General features: G+C 36.0%; 2 protein-coding genes across 2 annotated transcripts in view; both read right to left on the reverse strand.

The window, feature by feature from the left end:
* Positions 1-238: 238 nt before the first annotated feature.
* On the reverse strand, positions 239-4,895 carry LOC123560485 (uncharacterized). The gene is made up of 4 exons (XM_045352674.2): positions 4,109-4,895; positions 3,366-3,577; positions 1,458-1,607; positions 239-616 (listed from the first exon to the last, which is right to left on the reverse strand). The coding sequence occupies exons 1-4, from the start codon at positions 4,447-4,449 to the stop codon at positions 240-242; spliced, it is 1,080 nt and encodes a 359-aa protein (XP_045208609.1). The 5' UTR covers positions 4,450-4,895; the 3' UTR covers position 239.
* Positions 4,896-10,603: 5,708 nt separating this feature from the next.
* The window catches only part of LOC123559752 (NK-tumor recognition protein-like), a 36,984-nt gene continuing 34,667 nt past the window's right edge, over positions 10,604-12,920 (reverse strand). Inside the window, exons 20-21 of the mRNA XM_053516785.1 lie at positions 11,847-12,669; positions 10,604-10,711 (exon numbers count right to left, since the gene is read on the reverse strand). Coding sequence (XP_053372760.1) covers positions 10,651-10,711; positions 11,847-12,669 — 884 coding nt within the window. The 3' untranslated portion in view covers positions 10,604-10,650. The remainder of the gene's footprint in view (positions 10,712-11,846; positions 12,670-12,920) is intronic.

Consider the following 12,920-nt stretch of genomic DNA (forward strand, 5'->3'; position numbering starts at 1 on the left):
CAAATGTAAAACGAGAAATTATATTGAAATTAACAACAATAATCCACTTTTTCAACACTTTTGTTTTAACAGGAGATAATTACTAAATGTTACAGAAAGTATTAAATCATACATTTCCAATAGAAATCTAACTCTATATAATGCGTCTTTTTGTTCTCTAACAGAACATACGAAAACTGAAAAATGTCAGAAAATATTGCTCAAACGTGATTAACCACCTTTAATACTTCACATCTTCTTTACACTTCTTTAGTTGGCGGTAGCTGTGAGACAGTGCTTTGATTTGCACCTAATCTCGTGCTTCTAGGCACACTTGATGAGTGACTGATCACCGTTGACCTTTGGCTAGGTGCAGCCTGAGACCTCGTGCTTTTAGCATGAGACAGCCGGCTTCGCACTTTGGTCGACCTTGAACTTTGGTATCCCGACAGACCTCTGAAAGTCATATTTCCGTCTGTACCTTCCTTTTTCATTTCAATTTTGTCCCATAGAAACAGAGCACCAGCAGCGCACGAGCCAAAAAAGGCGCAAAATGTGAGTCCATAGGCACTACTTATATGGCTTGAATTGGAATAACTCGAAGCGAATACAATTAATCCCAGCAGAGCGAATAAAGCTGTGGAATAGACAGACATAAACAGCGTAATAACAACTTGGGGAACTAACAATGTAGAAACATGTGTATAGATATTTGAAAATATATGGTAGATCTATAACGCGTAATAACAACTTGGGGAACTGACAATGAAGAAACATGTGTGTAGATATTTGAGAATATATGGTAGATCTATAACGCGTAATAACAACTTGAGGAACTGACAATGTAGAAACATGAGTGTAGATATTTGAGAATATATGGTAGATCTATAACGCGTAATAACAACTTGAGGAACTGACAATGTAGAAACATGTGTGTAGATATTTGAGAATATATGGTAGATCTATAACGCGTAATAACAACTTGGGGAACAATATATGGTAGATCTATAAGGCGTAACAACTTGTGGAACTGACAATGTAGAAACATGTGTGTAGATATTTGAGAATATATGGTAGATCTATAACGCGTAATAACAACTTGGGGAACAATATATGGTAGATCTATAAGGCGTAACAACTTGTGGAACTGACAATGTAGAAACATGTGTGTAGATATTTGAGAACATACATGTATGGTAGATCTATAAGGCTCTTAAAATGTCATTTATGCCGAATAAGATTTTTTTCTCGAATCTTAAAATATGTCAGGACTGATAATAGAATTTCTAGAAATGTAATACAGCCGCCATATACCGGTATGCTTGATTTTGCAACGTAAAATTCTATTTTTAGACAAACCAGTTGCGACCTTACAGGTTTCGAGACTTGTTACATAACTGCTTGCTTCCGGTCGCATTTTTGAATTTGACCAAGGCAAAGTCAAATTTTTAGACTGATCTTACAATCATTGACCTTACCTATACCGAAGCAAAGTCCGATGATGATCCACTGCAGGAAAATATATTTCACCTCTCGTAGAAAGAACATGTAAGCTATCACTAGACCCATCAGCCCTAACATTCCCATGAATGCCATTAGTTCGAGAAACCGTACAGCTCGGAACCAGTCTGAAATAAGAAATAAGTTCAGGAAATTGATTACAGAAGATGAAAGAAATGCTGGAATCGGTCAAAAAATTAGCTCACGTGAAAAACAGATCAACTGGGAGGCAGGCGGAAAGTATATATCCACACTCCGGGGAAAAGAGACATACAGTAGGTTTGAGAAACTGGATGCCCAGCCTCAAAAAAGAAACCATAATATGTTTAAGAAACCATTAGACTAGAAAGAGTGATGTCGAAGAAAACAAACGGCCGGGAAACATTCTGGAAAAGATTTATGTGTAAGAAAGAAATGATCTGGTACCAGTCTGAAGCGGATGTGCAAACGACAATGAAACAGTTAAGAAAGAATGACGAGCTCGCAAGGTAATTGGTGGCAAACAACTTTTTCCTATTTTGCCTGTGGTACATAGTAAATAGACTTTTATATTGTATGCCGAAAATTTAGATAATTAAAACAAGAATAGGAAACAATTAGTGAATGTGGTACGGAAGAGCATTACTGTATGGTGCGTGCTATTTATTAACTCGAATTTTCAGCATTCCTACTCGAAATATTGAATTAGTACTAACTCAGATTTGGACTTAGTATCTTGCCTCTTTATCCGTCCGTATGACAAAACTGATAATGAAAAAGTTTTACATGGCTACTTCTCCTAAAAACGAGCTGGGGAGACATATTATTGACTCTTAGATAGTAGATATATCTGCACACATATCCATATGTGGTACTTGTATGTACCCATCGTGCAGGGACATGTGCAAGGGTCGAAACATAACATATATATAGTGTCTGCACATACTTAATGTTACCATACCTTGCATACATGTCCGGCCTATACTAGCCTCTAGAGCTACTCCAGATTCCATACTGTAGACAAGACGCATATACTTCAATGTCCGTATATAGTATGGGTGTATATTCCGGTCGTAGGACACGAAACAGGCCGAAAACACTATAGATGTGGTCAAAAGGGGGTGTATTCTAAAACTACCCAGCCTCTTACACGGCCTCCCACCATCTCTAGAGCTAGCTAGATATCCGGTCCCGGCCTAAAACAGTAGTATGGCTATATTTCTCTGCTACAGTTGTTTAATTCGTTGGTTGTGACATAGAGTCGTAGAGAAAATTGTTAATAGGTGATGTCTTAATTGCATTTTATCAACTTCGAAGTTACAATGCCATGGGGCCATTATAGGATGCGAAAATCCAAAGACGCAATATACATATCGCACTTCTGCAATTTTTGTATTATCGCAATATCTTCCCTCGATCTAAGTAGTCTAAAGGACGACAGTGTTATATTTACATCGCACAATCGTACTTGCGGTTATATCACACTTAGGTCGAAGGAACGATAAACGTCAAATAATACGATGCGAACACGTAATGGTGTTTCATCACTGTATATTAACATCGAACTGTCGTACTTGTAATTTGGTCCTTAAGTCGAAGGATGAAAGTGCGATGCAACAATGCAAAAACGCTAAATCACTATGCGAATGATGTTACTATCGCATCTCGGAATTTTTGCATCGGAATACCCGCCTGTGCATCGTTTCTTCGCATGCTATTATCGTACTTCTGCGCTTATTGGCCTACAAGGCGATGGGGTGAAATATTTTTGTTTTTTTTATTATTGTTATTTTATCTGCTCAAATGTATATAAATGTGAACATAAACATGTTTGAATCGGCTTTAACAGCTTTCTGTTTTCAAAATTTTGTGATTCTCACAAATCAACGTAGTATAGAATTACATACGTTCGAGACTGGACTCCGAATATCCAGTACATGTTGTGTCTCCACCAGTGACCCTCTGACAGTAGTTCCACAGTCCCCCGTAATACCCAGTGGTCACTCCGCTCACAGAGTATGTATACACGTTCCAAAACGGCAGGAAGACGCCAAACAAAAACAGAAGTGTCGTTGCCACACACAATCCTGATGCTATAATTCTTTTTATTGACGATTGTCTGGAATGAAACATTAAATGGCAAAAATCGCCATTGTAAGTAATAGAACAGAAAAGTTACATAGAAAACAAATGTACAATTAGAAAAAGGTTGCTCTTGTTTCCATGAATCACTATTTGCAAAGCTATGGCTATACCCAGACTTTAATAGATTTTACCATTTCAACAAACTCCTCTAGTTTCTGACTATTCATTTATTAATCTGTTGATACCTGAAGCGAATCGCCACAAATTTATTTCGTTTGTATTAAAACATTTAATGTATTTACAGCAATTTCAAATAACTGGGTGATTAAAACTTTAAAATATGTTGTATCCTTGGTAGCACTGAAAATAATTGCGCTCAGTTTAATTTAGACGGACCTGGACCAGGTATACAACAGATATCTCCGTGTATAAGTAACCATTTGCCAGGTTTGAACAAAACGTTATATTTGTTGTTTATATTGTGCATAGTGCACTAGTTGTATACTTTCTTTGTCGAATAAAAAACAACGGCGGCGGCCTGAAATATAAATTTATGAATACTTACCTGAAACCGTCCTTCACTTTCGTCTTAGCTTTTATTAACACCGCCTTTGCTCCTTTCGGTGGGGGTGCTACCGGAGTCCGAGGCGAGAGTGCCGACTGCACCGTCTGGACGGTCCTAGAGGTTCGATCCGATTTCAGTGACACCACGGTTATTTTTGACCGGCGATCATCTTCCACAAAGAATGGTTTGGGTCCGGCGGTTCCTTGTGCCGCCGGCGGAAGTACTGGTTTGTCCGACTTTCGGCTGATAGTGCTTCCTTTGTCGGTTAGTTTTGGCAGCCGGCGATCTAACCGCGGTGTATTGTGCGTGCTTGGCGGACGATGATCAGTCTGGAACCACATTTCTTTTCTATTTCCGACCAGTTAGTGTGTAGTTGCCAAAGGAACGGGAAACAATTGTTTTCTACTGTCTATCCATTGAATATCAACGACATATCCCTGTATTTATATCAAAATATCCACTAACATCTTTTCTTTTTTTGAAATTCCCACTGCTATAGCAACTAAAGGGTGTTTTAAAGTTAACTCTATTATATTTGTATAGAATCAATCGATTGTGTAGCCGCGTTGTAGGTTTAAAATCATGAGTTTAAGTTTTAACCCTATTAATCGTATAGGATTAAAATGATCCAAAGTTATTACATCCACGAGGATTAAATTAAATCCAAATGACCATTGCTGAAAATCTTTAATCTATATGGATTATGTATGTCTTGAAATAATGCATATATTCGAATGGGGCACAAGTTCAAAACGTCAGACACTTGTGCATTGCGGGCATTTAAATATACTGTAATAATTCTTTTTTTGTATTTATATGCTTTAACCAACTCGGATAAGTTTCTCTTAAGTATTTATTTTAAGTACTGCGAACACCAATCACCCAAAGCCATGTTATGTATAAAAAGGAAACCTTGGCGAAAAATATACAAGTACGATTTTAGAAAAGAACGAGAAAAACTAGAAATGCTGATGCTGCAAACCATTCCTATAAAAATACAGAAGGAATCTCAGAAGTTTCAAGCTTTACCCTTTTAACAGGGTCGATAAGGAGAATTTCATTTGAATAAAACAAATAATAAAAATAAGAAATTGGACTGATTTTTTTGTGATCTGGGTGAAATTATTCTATTTTCTATATAAAATTCATTAGCAAATTTTTGATTTCTTGAGAAGTAGTAATATCCGCGTTTAGTTATTTTTTCGTCCCAAACGCATTTTCTAGCATAAAACTGCTGTTATTTTCATTTTTCGGGGTGTTTTAACTAGAGAGAAAACGTGTGTTAACAGAGATTCTCGCGCTCGCGTGCTGTTATAACACCTTTGTATATATGCGCGTTCCATGGCAAAGCGTAAACGTATTACGGCCCCATAACGGATAATTCACAACGTGAAAAAACAACGTAGATTTTACCGCGCAATGCATGGAAATTTAATGACGTTGAGTGACAATATATTCATTTACTTAGTTTTTACGCGTTTAATGCTAGAACAGCGTTAGCGCATGTTCTTTTCGTCTTGTAACATCTTCAGAATCCCTCGGGAATCGTTGGTAATCCCTCGGGATTCTGCAGATGTTATAACACGAAAAAACATGCGTTATCCCTACAATCAATTTACTGGTTGTCATTCTTGTATACGAGATACTTAAATGAGACGTGATGTGTAGGTATATGATATAAACTTAACAAGATATAGTTATCCTACATAAAATGGCAAAGTCATGTAAACCGTAAGCAATTCACGTGGATTGTGTACAAGTGACACAGAACCCAACTCAACCAGTAGGGGACTATCAACTGTTAGCTGAATGATACAGACTGTATTCCATGTCCATTAATGAGCCACAGAAAGCAACCCACTACTAGGAAGGATTTTCAGTGTTCTATGTCCTCTATTCACTACGTGTTAAAATATTTATATTTTTTGTTCTAGCTTTATAATATAAAATTCAGTCCACTGTGACAATTTATATGTGCCTCTTAAAACCTTTTCCAACAGTTGTTTGCAAAACACATGCCTCTTGCAATAGCCTTCTGGAGGCAATGCCTTCATCTTTCACCTAATGACGCAACCTATTGACTACAGGTTAAGCCGGCTACGAAGTTTGTCCAAAGGTCTGCTATTCTACAGCTATACACCCTATAAATATTTTAGTCTTAAAGTTACTATGATCTTGACATTAACCTCAAAAACAGTAGTCATCCAATGACCACAGCCAATCCTGCTACAAAGTAAGACAGCCACAGTAATATCACTGTGAGCACGACCTTTTACCTTTTGACCCACTACAGTATTTCTGACCATACAGAACCATGCTACAATGTTTGACAGTCTTTAGCCAAACATTCTCAAGTTACCAGACCTGCATTTTAGTCTCAAGGTCACTTTGACCTTTGACATACTATCCATCTGGTGACCACAACAAATCATCCTTCAAACTTTGACTGCTGTAGGTCAAAGCAATCTCCATATTGCAATTGCAAACTGTTTTTTTTAGTCTATGAGATCATTGTGACTTGACTTTTGACCTACTGACCGTAACGCAATAGTGATCATCTACTGACCACCATCCTATAAAATGTGACATCTATAGGCTAAAGCATTCATTAGCTATTGATAGGAATACATGCTCCATCTCTTAAAGAAGTTTGCATAAAATGGAAATTAAACAGATGTCAACCTCATTTTGTTGCTTACTGAACTATCGCTGTAGTATTAAGCAGCGAAAATCGAACATAGTTAGTTAGCTAACAAACTACAGTTAAATTTTCAATTTAATTTCTGAATAGCAGAACAATAACTTTATTACACAACATTCATTATTTCATTTTAAAGTGTTTAAACTGTGTTTAAACTCATGCATTTTCGTAAGTGCTTAATTTAAAAACAAATGAAATTTCTCTATTCTAAATACTTGTCATACAAGTCCATATGACATAAAATTTTGACTTACCAACTTATTTCAAGAATATTTACTCTTATTTAACATGACAAAGTATATCTAAAGACACAGAAAAATGACTACATTTACCACAAGATTTCATCATAATTAAGTAACTTCATTACTAACATAATACTTTCAATATAACAAAAACTGTTTTAGAACATTCAAAATTTTAAATGAGCCACGTCATGAGAAAACCAACATAGTGGCTTTGCGACCAGAATGGATCCAGACCAGCCTGCGCATCCGCACAGTCTGGTCAGGATCCATGCTGTTCGCTAATGGTTTCTCTACTTGCAATAAGCTTTGCACGGATGCGCAGGCTGGTCTGGATTCATGCTGGTCGCAAAGCCACTATGTTGGTTTTCTCATGGCATGGCTCACCTGTAAAATACTTGAATGTGAATCATTTGTTTTACAACCATATGGAACTTTTTGTCCTTAACCGCCCACAACTTGTACCTTTTAGATAATAACCAGGCACCAACAGGAGCATGCTGTTGCTGATGCTTGTCTGAAAGTGTCTGACATAGTAAAATATGCTAGAAAAGAGTAAGAGTTCTTTACCTTCTTACTTACCTATTGATGACAAAAGACATGTAAAAAGTTTCATGACCTTAGTATTCAAGCAGACATTAAAAAATGAAATAACAAGAAAATACTATCTTTTTCAAGAGAAATGAAAGGGCTATAATTGAGATAAATGCACAAGTTATGTAGTGATAATGAAAAAGGTGTGCAAAGTTTCATCGCTGTTATAATAATAAAGAAAAATGACCTAACACGAAATTTCAATTTTTAGCTTTAATTCTCATAAAACGAAAGTAAGAGTTGTAACTTTTGGCCTACCTACTCATCTAATAAAGATAAACTGTGCACTGTTTCAAAAATATAGCTCTTAAAGCGTTTGAGAAAAGCCAACCTAACAAAAAAAAAACAAAAAACAATTTGATACTAAAACAGACAACAATAATTTCTTATAAAAACTAGATGAGCTAAAATAAAACATTTGTATCGAAATTTCTATATCATTACCTTGAAATTCTTCCTTTTGTAAGGTATAACAGATAATTTGTCACACTCAATTTCTATTTCTGTAACATAATAAAATGTACTGACTTCAAAATTATGATGAAAAATGACTTGCTTAGGAAAATGACCAATTTTAATGCAAAATTTAAAACAAACAGACCAAATCAGTACAAAATGTCACACATTACGACTAACTATAAGTATAAATTTTTTAAACTTTCATTAAACATAGACTCAAAACAGTATTAATAAAGAATCTGTAAAACTAACACACACAGAAAGTATACAGTATTTTACATAAGACTTCTGTTTGCACATCTTTACTAAGCTTTTCTTCGCCTGCATCCTTAGTCTCAAGTCACTGTACCTTTGAAACTTATCGCTCTGGTGACCACAACAAACTACTTGCAATGACATTACTGCTGTAGTCAAAAAATCAACAATATTCAATTGCAACTGTTTTAGTTCTAAAGTCATCATTTATGTTTACCAGAAGCATGTGATCATTTTTGCATTTAAAATTTATACAAAAGCATTTCATTATATTGATAGGACATGCTCATTCTTACATGAGTTTGCGATAAAATGGAATTCGATGTAACTCATTTTGTTCATACACTGAAATCCTTGAGTAGTTAGGCACAAACATGAATCTAGTTAGAAATAAACAACACAGAAATTTGCAGTTTTATTTGTAGCAGAACTAATACTTTGATAACAACATTATGATTTATTAAAGTGAGTTTACTGGTTACAACATCATGGATTCTCGGTAGTGTTAATTGTAAAACAAATGAAATCTTGCTACTAGTTGTATAGTCAAATACAAATGATTAATCTTTTAAGAATATGGTTACTTAAACATGAGAAATCTATTAAAGACAGAAAATGTTTTGTAAAATAAGACTTCATTACTACATACCAAATACAAAAATGAAATCATTCAAAATTAATAGGGGTCAGGGGAAAAATACCAAAGAGACAACTGTGGTCGCCAGCAATGGGTATATCATTGTCGCAATGGTTCCATCTATCTTGCATAAGTTTCAACATCGCGCTGTTGGTTTCTCGCAAAGCCACTGTTGTTTCATGGCTGGACCTTGACCTGTAATTAATGTGACTCATACAAAATATGGGTACTTTTCCTTACGCCCAACTTCCTTTAATATTACCAACAACAAGTGGTTTCTAAGTTTAATGTCTCAAAAAATATTTAAAGAAAGGCCTCTTGACTTGACCTATTGATGACCCAAAATACATAGTGTTCATCTAATTCGCGCATAATGAATCAATCCTATCTTTTTCAAAAATGAAGGCTAATTGGTATCCAAGTTATGATTTGGAATGGTGATCAATGTTTCATGCTGTTATTGATTTAAACGAAGTGACCACACGAAAACAATAGTCTTTAATTCTCATGAACAATCAAGTAGAGTTTAACTTCTGGGCCTAGTCTCATTATTGAACTGGAACTGTTTTCCTATGTCTAGGCTTTGAGGCCAATTAAACTAAAAAAACAAGTGACCACAAAACATAATTTTATCAAAACTAATAGCTACAAATAAAACATTGTATCGAATTTCTAATCATACCGGTCAAGTTCTTCTTTAAGTTATACAGATAATTTTTCAATTTTCAGTTGCTTACTTAACATTGACTTTAAATTGATTGACCAAAAATACGTAGGAAATTACATTTTAATGCAATAATTTAAGAAACGTTAACCAAATCAGTCAAGATGGTCACACATTAGATAATGATAGGTTAAATGTTTTTCCTGTTCAACCACTTAGACCAACCAATTAAGAATGTAACTAACCCATCAAAAAGGGTCATCTACTTCTTTACTGACCATTTCATTCCTATGCAGGGTTAGACCACTTCTAGGTGCAAGTGGTCTTAGTTCGTTGACGGAAACGGTTATTCAGATGTCGAGCACCTGTGCTGACCATTAGATGAACCCCAAAATCAATATTAAGGGGTTCCATTATACTTCCTTTCATGACCATCGATGAATTTCACATACTATGGGTCAATTGGAATCTCTAGTAATATCGGTAAACATGAGATTTTAATGTTAGGGCACAACATGGAACTTGCCATTAGAAGATGGAACACAAAAAATCTTGGTGGAGTTATCGAGCTACAACCTATAAATTTAAGGTGCTAGGTTCAAAATGGAATCTCAGGGGGTTATGGATCAACACATGAGACGACGGAGTTATGGGAAGACAATGAGATCTTTAGTACGAACAGGGTAAAAAACATGAGAACATGAATTATGGGTGCAACACATGATATCTTGAGTATGGTTATGGGTACAAAAGCAAAGAACTCATTTCTTGTGAAATAACTATATTACATTCTCTATCTTGTACAAATGTATTTGTTAACAACTTTCTCAGAAGATAAAGGTTACCAGCAAAAAAAAATTATTTAAAAATTCTATAAAACATTTTACCTAAAATGCAACTGAAATTTTAATTCAACAGTTTATCTGAATTTTCAATTTAAGACATGAAAAAAAGAATACGAGACCATCACAATATTAATGGTTTTATTATTTACCTTCTTTTACGTTTTACTGGTGATCGACTTCTTTTCTTTGCATGCCTTCCACGACTTCTGAAAGTAAAGGTAATTTTTTTTCAGTTCTGACGGTCACTAAAAATCTGGTTTAAATCCAGCAGTGAAAATTCTTCAAGATTGCAAATAGTGAAATGTGCGAATCATTTAAACAATAGGTATCACAAGTGTGCTAAACTGTCAAAATGTATGCCTGACAGCAAATTACTTTCGACTCTTAAAATATTTTACTTATAAACCTTATTAGTTGTCAATTTCTGAGTTTTCACTAATTCATGGGCCATAACTCTGAGTGACAACAACTACCTGTCTGGTTATTACATGGTAATGTGCCTAAAAACATTTTGACAAAGTTTGGAGAACAATGTATAACAACTGTGCACTGTCAACTTTCACAAGTAATTCAAGAACCATAACTTAAAAGTGAATGTGAGTATCTTGATGATAATTGTGCTGAGCAAAGACATTTTGGCCTTAAATATTGTGATCAAGTTTGTTGAACACTGGATAAAACTGCTAGACAGCAAATTTTCATCCTATGGAGTTCCACAACTGTAGACCCGAGTATTCCTCAGTTACTGAGACGAAAACATTTTAAGTCTCAAGTCACAGTGATCTTGACCTTTCACTTACTGTCCCCCAAAATCAATACCGGAGACCAACAGACCATTAGCAATCATCCTATTAAGTTTGAAGACTGTTGGCCAAAGGATTCTTCAGTTATAGAGTGAAAACTGTTTTCAGTCTCAAGGTAATTGTGACCTTGACCTTTGATCCCAAAACAATAGGGGTCAACTTATTGCCACAGGCAATCATCCCATGAAAGGATTTAATTACTTCTGGCCAAAGAGTTTCTTCAGTTATCCATCTCAAACCAATTTTCAGCTCAAGGTCCTTGACCTTTGAGCAATCAAACTCAACATGTATACAGCTCATCTGCCTTTATGATCAACCTTCCTTTAAAGTTTGACATTCCTACCCTGATGTATTTTTCAGCTATTCAAATACAACCCTGAGGTGACAGACAGACCGACCAATATTTTGAATAAGTACATGCTGCTTCTTTATAGGGGATAATAATTGGATAAATATACCACAAAATTCAGCCCTAGGAAGTACTGAGCAAAAGCTAGAAAAAGCCAACAGTTCAAAGAAGTCTTAAAAGGCAACAAACCTTGATCTAGATCTGCTGTATCTTCTGCGTGGTGACCTTGATCTACGAGGTGTCCGTGACCTACGTCTTGGAGTCCTTGACCTCCTACGTCTTGGTGACCTGGATCGCCTTCTTGGTGGAATAGGAGAGTATCTCCTTGGAGACACAGAATCTGATGATGACCTTTTTCTTGACCTTTTAGGAGACCTTGAACTCCTTCTTGTTGACCTGGAGGACACTGACCTCCTTCTTCTGGGTGACCTGGAACGCCTGCTTTTCTTTGGCGAGGGTGAAGGTGACCTCTTTCTTGTTCTTTTTGGTGAAGGAGAGCTTCTCCTTCTTCTTGGTACAGGTGACCTCTTTCGTGTTGAAGTACTTCCGTCTCTAGATTTTGACCTTGACCTTGACCTTTGCCTTGAGGCCTTAGAACTTTTTCTTTCTTTCTCTTTCGACTCTTTGGAAGTCGACGGTCCAGATTCATTTTTAGTTTCCTTTGTTTGCTTTTCTTTTGAAGCTTCGTCTTCCGCTGGCTTTTGATCAACAGGCATTGGAATATCTGCATTAATTACTTTCGGCAATATTGACATTGACATTGGCTTCACAACTCCAATTTGACCTTTGGTTGGCCCACTGGTCTCAAATACTGATGAAATGGCTTTGTCTCCCACAGATGGCACAGATTTTGGAACATCTCTAGACTGCTGAGAGTGTGTTTCTTTTCCTCCTATTGTAGGTTCCTCATCGTGGGGTGGAGGTGGTGGCAGAGATTCTTTAGGAAGTGGCGGGGGAGGTGGTGGGGCAGGCTCTGGTTCCGAGGGCATTGGGGGCAGTCTGGTAGACCCTTCTGGAAAAAGTAAACGTATTTCAAATATTTTTATTCAAAGACTTTCAAACCGCTTTTAAGTACTTCCACTTAAATTTCTTTAGATCTAATCTACTTAAAGCCATATAAACAGTGTAACTTCATGGTTTATGAAATTTCCTTAACCTATACTGGTGGCATGATGGAAGCAAAATACAAAATCTACAGCTTTTTTGTAAAACCCAAAAGTAATGTATTTCTTTTTAGTATATTTTACTTTTGAAATTAATCTG

Source organism: Mercenaria mercenaria, chromosome 10 (assembly GCF_021730395.1).
Source record: "Mercenaria mercenaria strain notata chromosome 10, MADL_Memer_1, whole genome shotgun sequence".
Taxonomy (NCBI): Eukaryota; Metazoa; Mollusca; class Bivalvia; order Venerida; family Veneridae; genus Mercenaria; species Mercenaria mercenaria.

Bases quoted from the DNA above. Each gene is read 5' to 3' on its own strand.
- LOC123560485 (XM_045352674.2), bottom strand. From the start codon at position 4,449: ATGTGGTTCCAGACTGATCATCGTCCGCCAAGCACGCACAATACACCG. The intron at 3,578-4,108 runs GTAAGTATTCAT...GTTTCATTCCAG, and splicing joins AAAGTGAAGGACGGTTTCAG to ACAATCGTCAATAAAAAGAA. The intron at 1,608-3,365 runs GTATGTAATTCT...TTCTTATTTCAG, and splicing joins TTCGGAGTCCAGTCTCGAAC to ACTGGTTCCGAGCTGTACGG.